Below are 18,348 nucleotides of genomic sequence, written 5' to 3'. Positions count from 1 at the left end.
TAGTCCCGAGCGAGCCTGAAAAGCTAAAGTTTAGGCGCAGGCCTCATCCAGTATTCTTAAGGCCAGACAGATCGAATAGCAAATAGTGATTTACAACTAATCAAAAAATCCTCTTTCTCATTAGCGAGATCAGAATCATACGGACCATTTAACTCATTCGCCATTTCCTGTTCTTTCAGCTTGTGCAAAAATGTTGACTTAAATGTAACCAACCTGACATTAGAAACTGAGTTTAATGGATTCAGGGCTGCTATGACAGCTTGCCTGCTTTACTGTGCATTCAGGGGGCTAAATTGTTAGCGCAACAAAAGTCTGCGAGGTTCTAACAGTGCAGGACACAAACATAAAACAGGTTAAAAAAACTAAGCTCGCTTCAGGCTACAAAGTGTACATTTCTCCTCTAATTCTCCGATAGGTGACCTTGTTTTCCCACCGAGTTATATGCTGATAAGCATGAGATCTACGAGTTAGAACTTCTCGGTCAGCTTGGCAGCTCAGAACCCTGGCATTTAAATTCACAATGTTTTATATCTCAGATTGGCCAACTCCCATATCTCCCGAGCATGTAAGCCAGTCAAACACGAGTCCAAATAGTGAACATGAACACCTTTGCTGCTGGCAGATCTTAATTTGCTCCGTGTTAACCTACCAGTGTGTCCAGTACTGCTGATCTAACCTTATGACTGCTGTTTCCTGTCTTTCGGAAACAATTAAAAACCTGGTTTTTTAACCTACATTTCTGATTCCGCCTGTCTTCTAGCTCTGTTATGGCCTGCGCTGGGAAACCCTTGCTGGGTAGCTGCGCGCAATACAAAATAAAATAACATAACATAACATAACCTAGCTTAAGAATGATCTTTACCCAGCTTTGGACTGCAGATGAAGGCCAAACTCTAACCAAACCTATTCAGGAGATGCCGACTTTGGAAGCTTGTAAATTTTTGCTATCAAAGCATCTAACAATCTAGCATCATTTCCAAACATGATGTCGCTTCCGTAGGTGAGAACAGATGAAACTTTCGCCTGCTTGATTTTTTTAACTGGATCCGCATTAGAGCTCCACAATTTCTTTTTTAGGTCTCGCGACCTATCAATGCGCATGAGCTTCGAGCGGAGCGAGAATTCAAGTGCTCAAAATGCTTGTGAAACCAAGGGTTTTTTCGTGCGGTTTTCTTTGAGTTCACGTGAATCACGTGACCAAACAAGCACGCGCATCAGCCTCCCTCCCTCCTAATTGCATTTTTTCACGGCCGCACAGCACATCAAAGGGCTTCTCCCAGCGTTTGCTGTGCGGCATCTCCTCCCCTAATTATTCATGGCTGGCCGGTGGCCGGCCGTACTTTCAGTTTCCCGGCCGCTCTTGTTCCTAATGTCTTCCCCTTCATCGACCTCAGTCTAAGTGGAAACATATGTGCTTTCACTTTAACCTCGGCGGGCGCTCACGCACGCTCCACTTTTAAAGCCCGGCTTTTTGTCTAAAACACACTGTTTATCTGTGTGCAAAGTCAGATCCACCATTTTTTCTGTTCAGAGGAATATTTATCTTCCAAGAAAATAAGCAGAATACAAAGAGCTGTAACCACATTGGTGCACATATCGACCATTGTCATGACCCACTTATAAACGCATTGGAGATTCATGACGTCATCCCTCACTCTCAGATAAACATCTCAAACTGGATGCGCCGCTCCTGGTTACTCAAGACTTAATGCCCGGCTCATTAATCTGCTGGCCCGTCTACAAACCTTTCCATCTCCCCAATGCCCCTTGCCGCACACAGCTCCTAGAGGCGAGCACGCTACATAAAGTAGGAACAGGCGAAGGCGCTCCGTATTCGATGTTCCAAGAACTCTAGTTGCCTTGTTTTGTGTTAGCAGCGCGCTATGAGCGCTTTCACTTTCACAATGCATATGTCGCTACGGTGACACTGCTGCTTTTGCGGGGGAAGCTCACTCAGCCATCCTCTCTGGGATGGCGCCGTCCTCCTCTGCCACAGTGGACGACTTCTGGGCTGAAGCCTTCAAGGCCTGCAATGACCTTGCGGGTATGTATACAACCTATCTGCAATGCAGTAACTTCACTTTCACCAACCAGTGACTGGAACATATTGTGTCTAGGAAAGCTTTCATGTGAAAATCTACGCACGAACGGTCGTGTCCTGCTGCACCGTGTGCGTCTCTTCAGTCTTCCGTGCCTGAGCTCCAACATGAGGGAGTGTTATGACATCACCAGGGTGGAGTTAGTCTCTGGTCTCTCTGCTCCACCAACCAGGCAAACACATAGCCCGTCTCACGGTACAAATGATTCTTTGGGGTCTGTGGCCTTGGCAAGGGTAGGCCAAGGTGTTTCAGACTGTTAGTGGGCAATGCCGTGAATTAAGGTCTGTGGATCGGGCTGTGCCCCAAGCAATGCAAGCTCAAACTGCTGCAGTGGGGAAATGCAATGTATGAAGTTTCGTGCAGTCTGAACGATGCTCAAGGCTATTCAGGAGCAGGAAAACTCTGTTTTTTTTTGTCACCGGCTGCATGATTAACGCTTTGCTGAGTTCCTTCACCTAACATGTTGCATTAGTTGTTAACTAGTGTCTCGTTTATGCTCACCTGCAGGGTTGGATTGGGACTAAAAATGGGCCTGGCACCCAAAACAAAGTGGCTTACATTTGCATATTGTTCCTTTTCACAAAACACTGCTTCTGTGTTTTAAGTATTATGAAAAGAAGGAGGTTGGGGTTATAAAAAAAGACACGTTTTTTTAACTTCTTAGGGATAAACAAAATAATGCAAAAGGACACTTGTGCACGATTAGTTCATAATGGTGAGCCACAGCTGAATACAAGTGAGGCCACTTCTGCTCAGGCCCGCTGCTCAATCTGCATACGTTAATCGGCCAGCCCCAGTGAGAGAGCGGGAATGACACCTTCACCCCTTTGGTAAAACGGAGGTAACAAAAGGTCCATCTGGCTCCGGAAAGGCCTCTGGCAACATGCCTCGATTTTGAAAATAAAGAATGTCCTACGCGTGGGAGCAGAAGAACGGACAACCCCATCCCTTTGTGCGAGTGTAGTTTTAAATCACCTTTCTACTAGTAATATTTATAGTCCTTGCGCTGAAAAACAAAGTTTAGTTTTCCTTTAATTATTTGAGCACGTTTATATATATATATATATATATATATATTTTTTTTTTAAGGAATCCTTTGATATGCAGCACATGTAATTTTCATGTAGAACCTCCACACACATTCAGACCTGTAGGTAGCTAGGCTCGGAGCTGCATGCGTATGTAGTATTTTTAGGCAACAAATTTAATTTTGTACTCTTGTGACAGCATCTCTGCAGCAGTTTGGAAAAAAACAATTACATTTCTTTTAAGTCTGCCCCTGCGGCTTTGGCTTCGCTCAGCCATCTAGCTATCTTGTGCTTTTAATTACAGTTCAATTATATTTCTGCAAAGAATGACTGTGGTCAACACATTCAACATTTAGATACAGTGTGTTCTTTAGTGGGGTAGAGCAAAATATCTTTATTGGTGGTTTTTTAAAATCACGTTTGTTGGGGCGTGGCCAAGATGGCGGGGTGAGCGGACGCTTCTTCCCGCAGCTCCTCCGACCCGTCCAGGCCCGAGCCCTTTTTCGTCAGCTTCTCTCCCCCCGCTGAAGCTCAGCGGATGAGAGACGGACGACGGAGACCTTGGGGCACGTATTGGTACCACTTTGGCCCCGATCGCTCCGGTGGAAGCACCTTAAAAGACTGTTTCAGGACGGCGGAGCGCCTTGGAGGCGGAGCTGATCGGAGCGCTGTCCGGACATCCCTGCTGGGGCCTGGTGCTGATGCCTAGCGATCTGGTGTGGAAACCGCCCGATGCTCGACGGGGATCGCTTGAGGGATATCGGCTGTGCGACTTCCCTGCACAGGGACCCTGCCGTGTGAGCGAGGTGGTGCTTAGACTAGCGGTGGTGGCCTTCCAAGGGGTGAGAGCCCCGGCCCCTGGCCGGTAGACGACAACGCTTGGAATCGGAGCCAGATCTACTGTTTTTCCTTCTTTGCCCAACAGCCCTGGTTGGAACTTTTCGCCGCGGGCCTGGCTTCTGGAGTGCCCCCGGTGCCATCACCGGGCTTGGACGATCTTCCCGGCCCCGCCCAACCGCCATCTTGTCTGCACAGCGACGGTGAGGAGGCCTCCTTCGAAGTCGCTTGAAGTCGCCTACTGCACCTCCGCTTCTGCACGCCTCTCCCTTCCTGCGGGACACTCCGGCCGGAGTTCCCCCGATGGGGGCCCTTGTTGAACTCTTGGCTGGGCGCCGATCGACCCTTTGTGACTGGACTGGCCCGCCATTTTGTCATCTGTGGCGCAGGTTCCCTACCTGGCCCGGAGTTCCTTCTTGAGGGACTCTGTTGGCCGCTGGAACCACCTCGAAGTGGCCGGAGCCCGTGTCCTTGCTTCGGTTGGTCGCGACAAGGTACGAGATACGAATGGCTGGAAAAGGAGGATCGAGGAAGGGGGACCGTACCCTGCCGGACATGCTTAGCAGGGCCCAGCAACAACGGGACAGGGCGCAACCGTCCCCGGGCTCTTCCCGGGCCGCGGCGGACACGGGCGGGGGTGAGCCCCCCGTCACGAGATCCTTCATGGAGGACCTGTTCAGCTCGCTTAAAGCGGACTTCCAGACGCTGAAGCAGGAGGTGGCCAGCGAGGTACGCGAGGTCCGCAGGGAAGTGGAGGGTCTTGGTGAGCGGATAGAGACGGTGGAGACAGCGGCCCAACGTCGGGACGACGAGATTGTCCACCTGCAACAAGACGTTCTCCGTCTCCGGGAACAGTGCGTTGAACTCCAGGCCCACACCGAAGACCTGGAGAACAGGTCGAGGCGGAATAATATCCGGGTACGGGGTGTGCCGATGAGGGGACAGACCTGGTGGGCTACTTGCAAGACCTATTCCGGGACATTCTGGGAGAGGCCGCGGACTTTCCGATCCGCATTGATAGGGCCCACAGGGTCGGCCGACAGCGACAGTCGGCAGCACCCCCGCCAGACATCTTGGCCTATCTTCCTGACTTTCCGATGAAGGAGCGCATCATGTCCGAGGCACGCAGGAAACAGCCACTGATGTTTAGAGAGCGACCTGTGGCGCTGTATCAGGACCTATCTGCCATCACATTGCAGAAGCGCAGGTCCTTCAAGATTGCGACCGATTTCCTGCGTGACATCCCTTTCGTTTAATATTTCGTTGGAATGGAGTGCTGCACCAGCTGCGTTCCTTGCAAGACATTTGCGGAGTCTTGGGGCTCACGGCTACGGAAGACGATGGGGCGACGCCGTCTTGGAGGCGCTCGGATCGAGGAGGACGACGGAGGTCGGCGAGACGGAGATCGGCGGCGAGCGCTGGGCGGCCTGACTCGCCCACCATCAGAGCGGACATGGCCAGAGCCCTGAGAGAAGCGGCCAGGGATTCAGCTGACTCGAACGGTGTGGCCTTGACGGCCTAAACTCACTCCGGGGGGAGATGAACATAGCTTCTTCGGTGCCAGGTTCGGGGTTGGAGCGGGGGTTGGGGGGGAGCGGGAGAAGTGAGTGGCCGGACGTCCACTTTTGTTATTTTCTACAGACCTGTCCGTTTTGGGGCCTGACTGAGACAATGGGTTGTTTGAGTTGGTATTTGGCTAGTTGCCATTGGTTCGTTTGGGGTGGGGTTGGGTGTTGTTCTGGGGTTGGGGAAGAACCGTCCGATGTTTCCTGTGTACACACTTGGCTTACTTCTGCCTGTCCTGCGCTGCTGCCCTGCGCCCCTTCCCCTCCGGTTGCCTGCCCGCGGCGTAGCGTCTCCGGCCTCTGGAGGATAGGTCGTCCCTGAAGGTGGTGACCCTTAATGTGAAGGGCCTGAATAACCCTGTTAAGCGTAGGGCGATCTTGTCTTTGCTAGAGGGGACGCAAGCTGATATATGCCTCCTGCAAGAAACCCATTTGCTGTCCCGCGACTGCCATAGAATGCGCTCTGCCAGGTTTCCCACCCAGTTTTTCTCCTCTGCTGCGTCCAAAACTGCGGGGGTGGCTATTCTGCTAGCGAGCTCCTTTAAGGGGGAGGTGTTGTATAAATTTGCTGAACAAAAAGGGAGGCTTTTGGCATACCGCCTCCGCCTGGGGGGCATATCGTTCACTATTGGCTCCATATATAGCCCGAATGACCATCAGGAACGTTTTTTGGATTCAGTGCTGGTGGATGCAACTGCTTCCCCCGATCGTCATGTCATACTAGGGGGTGACTTGAATATTGTCTTTGATTCTGCAGTGGACAGGTCGGCGCAGCGGTTCCCGCAGACTGGGGAACTTTCCCAGGCCGGGAAGGCCCGTATAGCCGAACTGGATTTGCATGACCTTTGGCGCACCCTCCACCCTACAGATAGGGATTACTCCTATTATTCGCATGCGCACCGGACCTACGCACGGTTGGACTACTTTCTGGTTAGTGGACCGATGCGTGCCGCTGCTACGGCGGCGGACATTGGGGTCCTGACACTGTCTGATCATGCGCCGGTCGTGAGTGAGTTTGCGTGGCCGGCGTCCTCCCCCTCTCGAGGAAGGTGGCGCCTTACGGACACCCTTCTGCACAAGAAGACAGTGGTGAAACACATTGAGGAGGCGATACGGGACTACCAGGCACACAATAGTAAATCGGACACCTCGTTGGCGACACAGTGGGCGGCGCTGAAGGCAGTCCTCAGGGGGGAATTTATCTCTATCTCCTCGGCAGACAACAGGGAGCGGCAACGGAAGCGGGAGGAGCTGACTTCCCAGGTCAGGGAGCTTGAACAGGTCCACCGCCGTACGGGTGCTCCGAGGGTCTGGAGGCAGTTGAAGGCTGCCAGGAAGTTACTGTCGGCACTGGACATGGACAGAGCGGAATACGCAGCGTTACGTTTAAAGCATGCATTCTACACAGGGGGGGATAGGTGTGGCAAGCTTCTGGCGCATAGGCTACGAGTCGTGCAACAGCGAAATGTAGTGAAGGAGCTCTTGGGTGCGGATGGGGAGGCTGTCTCGGGTGACGCGGAGGTGGCGGAAGCCTTCTGTGGTTTCTATGAGGCGCTGTATACCGGGGAGCCCTCCTCGCCGCGGGAAACCGCGGACTATCTGGAATCTGTGGCCCTTCCGGCGCTTGACTCCGCTCAGGCGGAATATCTTGAGTGCGATATCCACGTTGAGGAGGTGATTTCCGCTATTGCCAGACTTAAGCATGGGAAAGCCCCGGGCCCGGACGGTTACACGTCCCTGTTTTACAAAACCTTTTGCCCGGTTGTGGCCCCTATCCTCGCTCGGTTGTTTAACTCTTTCTCCGAATCGGGAGCCATCCCACCGGATCTCCTGAGAGCGACGGTCTCGGTGATTCCGAAACCTGGGATGGATCGGGCCTTATGCGGCTCATATAGGCCCATCTCGCTCTTGAATGTCGACCTCAAGTTGTACACGGGGATTCTGGCGTCCAGGCTGGCCCTGCACCTCCCGGGCCTGGTTGAGGCCGACCAGGCTGGTTTTGTGCCCGGCAGGCAAACTGTCGACAACACCAAACGCGTGACGCATATTCTGGAGAAGGCTTCTCGAATCCCGGGCGAGCGGATGCTGCCGTCGGTGGATGCCGAGAAGTCCTTTGACAGAGTTCACTGGCCTTATCTAGAGCAGGTACTCAAAAAATTTGGCATCGGCGATAAATTCTGCTCGATGGTTTTCAACTGCTACAGGCACCCTTCCGCAGTGGTGAGGGTCAACGGGTGCAGCTCCCGTAGTTTTGCGATCGAGCGCGGCACGAGGCAGGGGTGCCCCCTTTCCCCACTCCTCTTTGCTCTATACATGGAGCCGTTTGCCCAGAGGATCCGCCAAAACCCGGACGCAGTTGGGATCAAGATGGGGCAGTATGTCCACGCGGTTAGCCTCTATGCGGATGATGTCCTGCTGACTCTGGATGACCCCAGGAGATCCCTTCCCGCCTGCATCCACGAGTTGGATGCTTTTTCACGTGTGGCCGGTTTCAAAATGAACATGGGCAAGTCGGTGGCTTTGGACGTGTCTCTGGCTGCGGACACTAGACGGGACCTCCAGCGGCTCTTCCCCATGCAGTGGTCATCGTCCCTGGTGCCGTACTTGGGGATTCTGCTGGCGCCGACGTTGCCGGCGCTGGTGACGGCTAATTACACCTCTCTCAGTAAGAAGATCAAGGAGGAACTTGGCCGTTGGGGCAAGGGCCTGTTGTCTTGGCTTGGCAGGATTGCGGCGGTCAAGATGACGGTTCTACCCCAGATCCTATATCTTTTCCGAGCCTTGCCGCTCCAGCCTCCGGTGGGTTGGATCAGACAGACGCAAGCTGACATCGCGCGCTTTGTCTGGCAGGGTCGCAAGCCACGGATGAAGAGAGTTCTCTCCACGCTTGCTCCGGAGGCGGGGGGTCTTGGTATTCCGGACCTCCGGAAATATTTTCAGGCGGCGCAGTTGCGATACCTTGTGGAGTGGAGCAGGTGGGAATCCGATAAGCACTGGCTCTTTCAGGACCAGGCGGTGGCGGGGCGCACCCTCCAGGAAGTTCCATTCTTGCGCCGAGCTCACCGCCCTCCCAATCTTTATGCTTCTTTTGTCACGAGGGTCCCCCTGAGGGTATGGGACACGGTTTGCGAGACTCGGGACCTCACCACGTTCCCCTCGCCGTTTACGCCCATTATGGATAATCCGGATTTTTCCCCAGGGATGGAACCGGGCGCGTTCTCCCATTGGCGGTTGGCGGGCTGCCGAGCGCTCTTTCAGATTTATGGGCCGGAGGGGGTGGTCCCCTTTCAGCAGCTTCAACAGGAGTTCCGCCTGACAGAGTCTGATAGACTGCGATATATGCAGGTCCGGCACTGGGCGCTTCAACCCCAGGTGCGGGACACCGCTGATCGTCAGATAACACCATATGAGCGGTGGCTGGTGACCCGCGCCTCGGATGCTAAACTGATTACTGATCTTTCAAATTCTTACAGCCTCCTCCGTTTCACTATTATAATCCGGGCAGGGAACGATGGCACAGGGAATTGGGTAGGACACTTAGCCACAAGGAGTGGGACCAGATTGCACACCGGGCGAGACACTCTGCGTATCACACCGGCCTCACTGAGACATTCACCAAGGTGTCCACGTACTGGTATTACACCCCTGAGAGACTGCACGAGATGAATAGGCATATTGAGAAGGAGTGCTGGAGAGGTTGTGGTCAGGTGGGGACCCTCACGCACATTCTTTGGGATTGTCCCTTGTTGGCCGCATATTGGAAGGAGGTTCTTGATGAGGTGGATACGCACTTTGAAATTGAGCTACCACGCTTTTCGGCGTATGTATTACTGGGCCTTCCCAATGGCCTGATGTACCCGCTGAAGTCCCGTAGGGGCAGGCAAATCGCGGTTGCGCTGGGCTCAGCGGTTCAGAACATCCTCGTCCACTGGCGCACTACCACGGCCCCCTCCATCACTGGCTGGCTGCACAGGCTTTGGCATGTGCTAGGTATGGAAAAATTGTCACTCACGGTGGCAGGGGAGATAGACCAATTTGACGAGCTATGGCAACCCTTTCGGGCGCTATTAACTACTGAATTTAGGGAACTCACCTGTCCGAGGTACCTCAGGCTCCTAAGGTTGACGCCACCGGTGATTCCAGCTGACTAGGGGGGTAGAGAGGCTGGGTCCCTGGAGGGGTGGGGTGCGGTGGGGAGCAGGTAGGGTCTCTAGCGGTACATTGGACGGGGGCGGTGGGGGGAGTTGGGGTGTTTGGGGGAGGGTTCTAGGGGATGGCGGGTTGGGTTTCTGTGTGTTACTGCTTGGTATTTTCAATGCTCAGATTGATGGTGTTGACCATGCTTGGAATGGAGGTATTGCTTATATTGAGCCTTTTTTATTTGCTGTTGCATCCTTTTTCACAGCGGCCTGGTCCACCGTCGCACTCTTGATATCAGCTCATTTCTTTGCTATGGTGTATGTACCTCTAACCTCCTATTCCCTCTCCCTATGTTTTTAAATGCTTTAAACCTAAAATCACGTTTGTTTAAGTATTAATTATTTAAAAAAATTAAAAGCCATTGTAATTTGTAATATCAATACATCCAAGTCACGTAAATACAAAACATGTTGCATTACAAATGATATAGGTGTCACATTTGCGAAAGTTATAGCTATTGGCATTGTAAATGACAAAGCTATTAATTTAGCTATTTTCAAAACTAACACATAAATACAAAAAATTGTCATTTATAAGACCAATAGCTCAAACTTTCCTAATGCGAGACCTATTGGCAACGCCAATGCTTGTTTTATATTGGAGGGGGTACTGAAGGACGAGTGCCTTCTTTTTAATGGATCCCTTTGCTTTTGAAAAGAACCCCTTTCATCTAGCCAGACTCCAATATACTTGTACTCAGACACTTTCTCAATGTTCACTCCTCCCATGTTCCCGGCATGTTAGCCTCCTCCCAAATATGAGGATTTTGTTTTTTGCTCGATTCAGCTCCAGCTTCTGTAGCTTTGTATTGTTAAAAAGGGCACTCATAAGCCCCCTGTAGACCCACCCTAGTATGGCTTAGTAACAACAAGTAATCTGTGTAAAGAAGGTTAGACAAGGATTTAATTCTAAGTTTCGGGGAGTGTGAGTTAATGGTTTCGAGCTGCCCTGTAAGACTGGAAAAGAATAGATTAAAAAGGAGGGGTCCAGGGTGCGACCCTGCTTAAGGCCATCCATAGTCAATGTCTTCCTTGAAAGAAGGGTGCAATCTCCTAGTTTCAAACGCAGCCTGGTTTCAGAATACAGAATTTCAATCGCTCGTAACAGGCTCTAGGGAACAACCCAGATGCTTAACTTTTTCCAGAGGCGCTTTCTTGAGATTCTGTCGAATGCCGCCCTAAAAATCAATGAAAGAGGCACACAGACACAAGCGCGCCTGGGCTGAATTTGCCATTAACATGGAGATGGCCATCAGATGTGAGACATAGCCCTTGTTCCGTCAGAATTATATTTGATTCAGGGGGTAATCGTTTCTTTGTTTGCCCAGATATCAGGGTGTGACAGCAACAGGCCTGCAAAGCTTTTAGCTTCAGCATCAAGCAATGCAATCAGACACATTTTTAGGTTTGGTTGTATTCTTGCTCTTATAGATTGGCTGTATTATCGAACCCCTCCAGGACTCCGTAATTTTGTGTGTTTTTAAAATATGGGTAACTAGCACATTGAGCCTATCAGCCCAAAACTTTGGATTCTTTTTAAATAATGCTTGGGTTAGACCATTTCGACCTGGCGCACACTCATCGTGCGATTTCATAATTATTTTCTAGATATCTACTCGAAAAACATAATGAGTCTTTGTCCAGACTCTGCCTTCCAACTGGTGTCCATGCTGCCTTTAGGTATAGTTAAATTGAGAAGGAATATATAGTGTCAGTTTTGTTTTTAAAGATTTCATACGTCAGGGTACTCATATGTGGCTGTTTTATTTTGGTGGTCACTGCTGACTTAACCACCGGAAAGCATTATACAAACAGTGATGGAAGACTGTACAATATACAGGAGCACATTAGAAACAGATCGTTTCCTAACCTTGCCGGAATCGCTATCAGTCCAAATCCTGAAAATACACACACAAGAATCACCATACAAATAGCTCACAATCAATACATATTAAGGATCTTTCTTTTGCAAATCAATCTAAAGTTTTTACCTCGTACAAATGTAGAAAACAAGTACCTCAAGGGTAATATTTGGGAGATCACAATGCAAGTGGAAATGAATTCATAAAGATTGTTCCTTTTGAACCCTAGCCATACTTAAAATGATGAGACATTAATTTACATAAAGTAAAATCTGCTTTTAAGTCCTATGCAATGGAATGTTTGAATGCAACTTTAAATCACACACATAGTCGGGAGTTTAAATGTATGAAAAAACTAAACTTTAATGTATTGGGGTCCACACTGTGGTAAAGGGCTTAGCGCTCACTTTGAAAATGTGACCTATGGATCACCCGTCAACAAAAGGATCACATTCAAGCTTCTCAACCATGCACACAAGGCACTCCACAACACCGGAACAACATACCTCAAAAGTCGACTCACCTTCTACACCCCAAACCGCCAGCTCAGCCGACCTTGCCCTCGCCACCGCCCCCCGCATCCGAAGAACGGCTAGCGTCAGCAGATCGTTCTCCTACCTCGCCGCCAAGTCCCGTCCTCCTATGGCAGACCGAAGACCTTCTGACATTCAGGAGACTACTCAAGACCTGGCTGTTCAAGCTGTAGCAGCACCCCACCCCCCTCCCTAGCACCTTGAGACCCTTACAGGTGCGTAGCGCGCTTTATAAATTCCTTGATTGATTGACTCTATCCTTTTAACCATTAACAACCATGTATTTTTTTACAGTTCTATTGTGTGCAAACCGGCTAACATCGACATATTTCAACATTACTGTGCTAACCTTACATATGGGGTTTGATGATGTTCTATAGGCGATACGATCTAATACGTCTCTCAATGGTGTTTGTGTTCTGCTCAATGAGCTCTGGATCCATTACATGGTTGTTGGTTTTGAAAAGATTTAGCATTGGAAATGCTCTGCGGTTCGACTAACACTTCACACACAGCAACATGTTATTTGAAATGGGGATGGAGCTGTGTGCTGTACGTCCATTCCTGGGTAAATACCTCGGTCTTCAAAACCTCAATAGTCTAAACAACATTTTTTCCACAAGATCTCAATTATTTTTAATTAAACATTCCTCCTCATTCAAAATATATTACCTATAATGAAGGACTTAAAGCAAATGTACTACTCCACCTTCCTATTATTTTGTGACCCATCGAAAAGGGGGATCAGCAGTACTCGATTTTTAAAAGATTAAGGGCCTGATTTAGATCTTGGCAGACGGTATACTCTGTCACAATGGTGATGGATATCCTGTCTGCCAAAATATAAATTCCATTTTATATATCCTATTGGATTTATGTTTGGGCGGAAGGGATATCCGTCACCGGTGTGACAGAGTAACCTGCCCGCCAAGATCTGAACCAGGCTCGAAGCTTTGGAATGCAAAGTTTTTCCCAGAACCCTGCGGCTAGAGCTATCGACGGTCATTGTGTTTGTGAGGGGGGTATGACTGTAGAATGAATGCATTGGAATGTAAGTTTGGAGTAGATGATTTGTAAATATGTACAGTGATTGTTTGTTATTATTATAGATTGTATTCAGTGGTGAATTTTTGTATATGCACAAAAAAAAGTTTTTGTCTTTCAAAAAAAGCAATAAATAAATTGCAAACTAGTGGAATAAATAAACCAATAAACTAGTGACGTTATATCAAACAGACCGGTATGTTTTATTCACATGGGTTTTAGCAGACGTTAGGAAGTTAAATGCAGTACTGGCATTTGTTTTGTTTAGTATATACATTTGGCTTAGCCTTGCTGTGGTAGGAGCCAAGACCCTTTTTTGTTAAACTGATTTAGATCTTGGCAGACGGTATACTCTGTCACAATGGTGATGGATATCCTGTCTGCCAAAATATAAATTCCATTTTATATATCCTATTGGATTTATATTTTGGCGAAAGGGATATCCGTCACCGGTGTGACAGAGTAAGCTGCCCGCCAAGATCTGAACCAGGCTCTAAGCTTTGGAATGCAAAGTTTTTCCCAGAACCCTGCGGCTAGAGCTATCGACTGTCAGGTGTACCGAATACCAAGACTGCATTTTCTTGAATCCACCTCATGCCTCCTTCACCCACCACTGGAAACTCCAAGTCCCTTTATTTCACTCTTGCATGCTCTCTTTCACCTCACCCTTGCTTTCTTTATTTGTCACTATTTTTACAATCTTTATCTTCCTACGTTCCCCTTTTTTTGTGCTTTTCCCTCTTGCTCTGGGTCAAAGTCTGATGAGGAAAAATAAGTATTGGTTCCCCCAAAAAATCAATGCCTGTGGGCCCCACTTGCAAGCACCAACTCAAATTAAACATTGGGGATCAGTTCCCATAGAGTACAACATTTATTGTGGAACATGCAGACATAGAAATGGCTCCACACCAAAAATGTTGATAGGTTGGTTCATTAGACTGTAACGACAAGTGCATTGTCACAGAATCGTATAACACAATGTAAACATTAACATTATTCTACTGTTTGATGTACAGAACATGCCAAGACAGAGGTTAAATATTGAATAATTATTTACCAATATTGAAAGTCTCGTTTTTAAGTCCTTACCTTCCACTTTGGGATGTGCAGGTCCAATTAGGAACAGTCCGTCTAGAGAAGTCTTCCCTTGAATATCCATGGAGAAGTAGACTTGTTTAGTTTTTCCATCGAGAAGTACCAACACCAAGCCTTCTAAATGGGCTGATGGTGGTCCCTGGAGCTCCACAAACTCAAATTCCCCATGGGAGGACACGGTGCTAACCTCATTGATAACAATGGCCAACGAAGAGTTCCACGTAGGAGAAGAGCCGCAGTGGTTCTCCTTGCCTGGGGATGGTGCAGAAACTTGGAAAGTCCATTGGGAATCAGGGCCAAGGCATCGTTCAATGGACTCATCCGTAATCCTGAACAGAGGATCCTCCAAGAAAGCCTCCCTACCTGGAGTCAAAACACTGATTAAAACATCTGCCTTATCAGTGTCTTTGGATTTGTGCACCAAGGCATCAATCAACCCATCGCTGATAACCCGCATGTTCTCTCTGTATACACCCATGCCTTGATACAAAGCGATGGCATCCGGCCCATTTTGGATGGTGTTGGGAGCTAAAACCACAGATGGACTCGGAATCACAGTTGAGGACCCTACAAGGAAGAATCCCCTTTCATCTGTAGAAAAACCATTGAGATTTAACACTTTATACGCTGTATTGAACTTTCCATTGTAAAAGACAACAAAGTAGCCATCTAAGGGGACTTTCCGGCCACTGGTATGATACAGCTCCACAAATTCAGAGGTGTCCAGACCTGGGTTGTCTGCATTGACTTCGTTGATAAGCAGCTGGTGCTCGGTCTTTTGGTCTCTGGAATTCTTAATCAGATTCTGAGAAGCTACATGCGTCAGCAAAGTCCACAGGAAACAAACAGCAGATGCTACTTTGAGGCACTCCATGTCAAAATCCTTTGGGTCTCTGTGGGAATCTTACCAGAGACACATTCTTGATTTCTTTCACCGAGTAAAGTACTGCCACAGAGGTTGATTGAAGGTAGCAACAATGATATTGGACAGACTTATTTTAATGAAGTACGCAACGTTACGATCCACAGGCAAACATGAATGAAAGTCACAAGACCAAGTAGTCAATGTATATCCCACGGTGGTGGTGAACATTCAGTGAGAAGAGGAAGAGCTCTTTTTACATTGGTCTGAGGCGATGAGAAGGAAAGTGATAACGCGATGACTCACAATGACTGTCTAGTAGTTGTGGCACTTCAACTCACTTCCTCCTGTGAAATATAAAATAAAAAAAGATGAACTAACACCCGAGAATTTCTTATGTCATATTGTACTCAAAGTGGGCCATGCTGTCTGATAATTTACGAGGTGGTAAATTTAACACACAAAACAGCATGGAGGCAGACTTTATCCAAAATCATCAGTTTCGTCTAGACCAAAAAAAAATTTGAAAACCAATAATTCAGTTCTCTGTATAAATTAAATTATTCTACTCACATTAGACTCCATTTAAAATTTGCTTTACCACATGATCAATCAACAAAATGTGTACTTAGGAATACTTCCTAAAGTTAGCACATGCCCAACACATTTGAGTTCAAGATAAAAACGTACTTACCTTTATATTGGTTATTCTATTTGGGTATGCTGCATAAAACCTTCTTGGAACTGAGGAGTGACCATTAGGAGGTAGTGGTGGTCAACTTTGAATCCATATCACAAAATCAAATTTGATAATTTGGGTCAAAATCCCTATTCAAATACACTACCTGACATGTAATGAAGAAGGAAGTTCAAGAACAAAAATCAAAAAAAATAGCCTTTTATAAGTCACAAAATCGAGGTTGCTCCTACTAGACGGACGGTTGGGTTGTAGGAGACATGGCAGTTGTCCGTTTTGGCCCCCTCTTAAATACTTTATAAAAAGAAAAGTAAGGCCAGAGACTTTAGGAAGGATATGGACTGAGGCACTGAACTTGACCATATAAATGACACCAATGCTTTAGAAATCTATTGAAGGTAAATAAATGCATTTTTTCTTTTCAAACAAAGAATGGTATATAGCCACATATTATTTACTAGATTACTACGATAAGCAGAGGCCTGGCCCTGGGAGGATAGATGTGTGAATATCAGCATTTACGTGAAGACAATTTGAGGCAACAGTGGCCAATCTGTCTTTGTAGCATATTTATGAAAAACACTTGAAGATTGTGTGCTGTGATCTTCTTCAACCCGACATACACATTTCAGCCGAACAAAGTTTACAGACAATCACTGCAGAGTTACTTTACATCGTCTGGAAGTAACACCAGTGGGCTCATGTGGCTTAGGGCCCAAGTTCACTAAACAACAAAACAATATTTTGGTCCTTGGTGCCAAGCTCAGCAGCAATGGCACTCATAGAATCATACAGGCACTACCCGTGCAATCATTAAGGATGTCCTTTCTCCACCACGCTGCAAACGCTCCTCCTGGTATAGTACTAGTTGGGAGATTAAGTCCCCTATTTGGGGGCCCAACTATCACTCCTGTTACCTTCAGCAAGTCCCACACAGTCAGTTTGCTAGGGGGTCTTTGGAGGCCACACCCCCTTTCTGCACCACTCTGCAAACGCATCTCCTGGCACACTACTGGTTGGGGAATAAAGTTCTCTTGGATACTAAAGGACCTTGGGGACCAAGAAGCTCTCCTGGTACTTTCTGTCAGTCCTACAAAGCAGGATTCCTGAAAGCTGGTCAGAGGCCAGATCCCTTTCTACACCATTGCTACTTAGAAAAACATGGAAATTCACTGGAAAAAAACAAAGGTTACAGGTAAGTTATAGTTAGGATTTAGAGTTTAAAAAAACCTTTGAAATTCACTGGAAAAAAACAAAGGTTACAGGGCTGCTATAGTTAGGATATGTAATTAAAAAAACCTTCACAAAAAAAAATCCAAAGGTTACAGGGATATTATAGTTAGGCTCAGATTTCACACGCACAAACCAGAGAATTTCAGCAGTTATAGTTAGCTGAGCTAATTATAACTTGCGCCCCTGCAATGCACTGCTCATGACCTCACATATTACACTACTCATGACATGGTCAGTGGCATCACTGATGACATCACTGATGACATCATCCGGTGACTATGAGTGTGTCTAAAACAGTTTATGAGTATTAAATATATATACACCAAGGTGTTTTAATGAATCAGTGGGTGTATGAGTGCCTGTATGGATGATTTAGTGGGTGCGTGACAGACTGTATAAGTGAGTGATTATACATGTCTCAGTGAATGAATGGGTCAGTGACTACAGTTGTGTCTGTATCAGTCTGTCAGTTGGTGTGTAAGTGGCTGCATAGGATAGGGAGTACGTGTCTGGGTGGGTGAGGGGTAGTGTGACTCCCTGCATGGATGAGTGAGTGGGTGAATCAGTGGCTGTATGGGTTTGTAAGTATGTCTGAGAGGGGCTGTATGGGTGAGTGAGTGTGCGTATGGCTGTGTCAGTGAGTTAATGGATGTGTCAGTGGTATATGGGTGAGTTACTGCATATGTGAAAGGCAGTATAGGTGAGTGTTGGAGCATATAAGTGACTGTATCTGTGAGTAAGTGATTGTGAGATTGTTTGTATGGGCGAGTGTGTGCTTGTGTCAGTGACTGTAAAGGAGGAGTGTGGCTCAATGGTTAGAGTGGCAGACCCTGATGCAGAGTTCTGGCCCGGGACCAGGGTTCAATTCCCACCTCGGCGGGTCTTGGGCTCAATTTCCTCGGACCTGACAATTCTCGGCTCGATGCCTATTCTAATCATGGGCCCCACGCTGCAACTCTGGGCAATAGCTTGCTTAACCTTCACACCGGCCCCAACAGAGCTAGGATGCCTGGCTTCACCCTGGGGGTGCCCAGGAGTGGACACTTCACAGGGAAAGCCAGGAAGGGTTCCACAGCGGTATGAGTAATAGCGCCAGGAAACCGCTTGGTGACAGTGCGCTCTACAAATACCTTGACATTTACATTTAAAGGCGAGTAAGTATGTGTTAGTATCTGTATGAATGAGTGAATTGGTGTGTGTACAACTGTATAGGTGAGTAAGTGGCTTTGTGATTAACTATAGGTGTGCAGCCCTATTGGTGACCGTGTGTGTGAGTGACTGTGTGGCTGTATGA

At 48.0% G+C, this 18,348-nt stretch overlaps 1 protein-coding gene across 1 annotated transcript in view; it reads right to left on the bottom strand.

Annotated features, from left to right (window-relative positions):
* LOC147685381 (uncharacterized) overlaps positions 1–18,348 on the bottom strand; it is a 354,664-nt gene that overhangs the window by 303,862 nt on the left and 32,454 nt on the right. The window contains exon 2 of the mRNA XM_086941295.1: positions 14,257–15,471. Within this exon, the coding sequence (XP_086797421.1) occupies positions 14,257–15,136 (880 nt within the window). The 5' untranslated portion in view covers positions 15,137–15,471. The remainder of the gene's footprint in view (positions 1–14,256; positions 15,472–18,348) is intronic.

Source organism: Lissotriton vulgaris, chromosome 10, assembly GCF_964263255.1.
Source record: "Lissotriton vulgaris chromosome 10, aLisVul1.2, whole genome shotgun sequence".
NCBI lineage: Eukaryota > Metazoa > Chordata > Amphibia > Caudata > Salamandridae > Lissotriton > Lissotriton vulgaris.
This window is presented reverse-complemented; position numbering and strand designations above follow the sequence as displayed.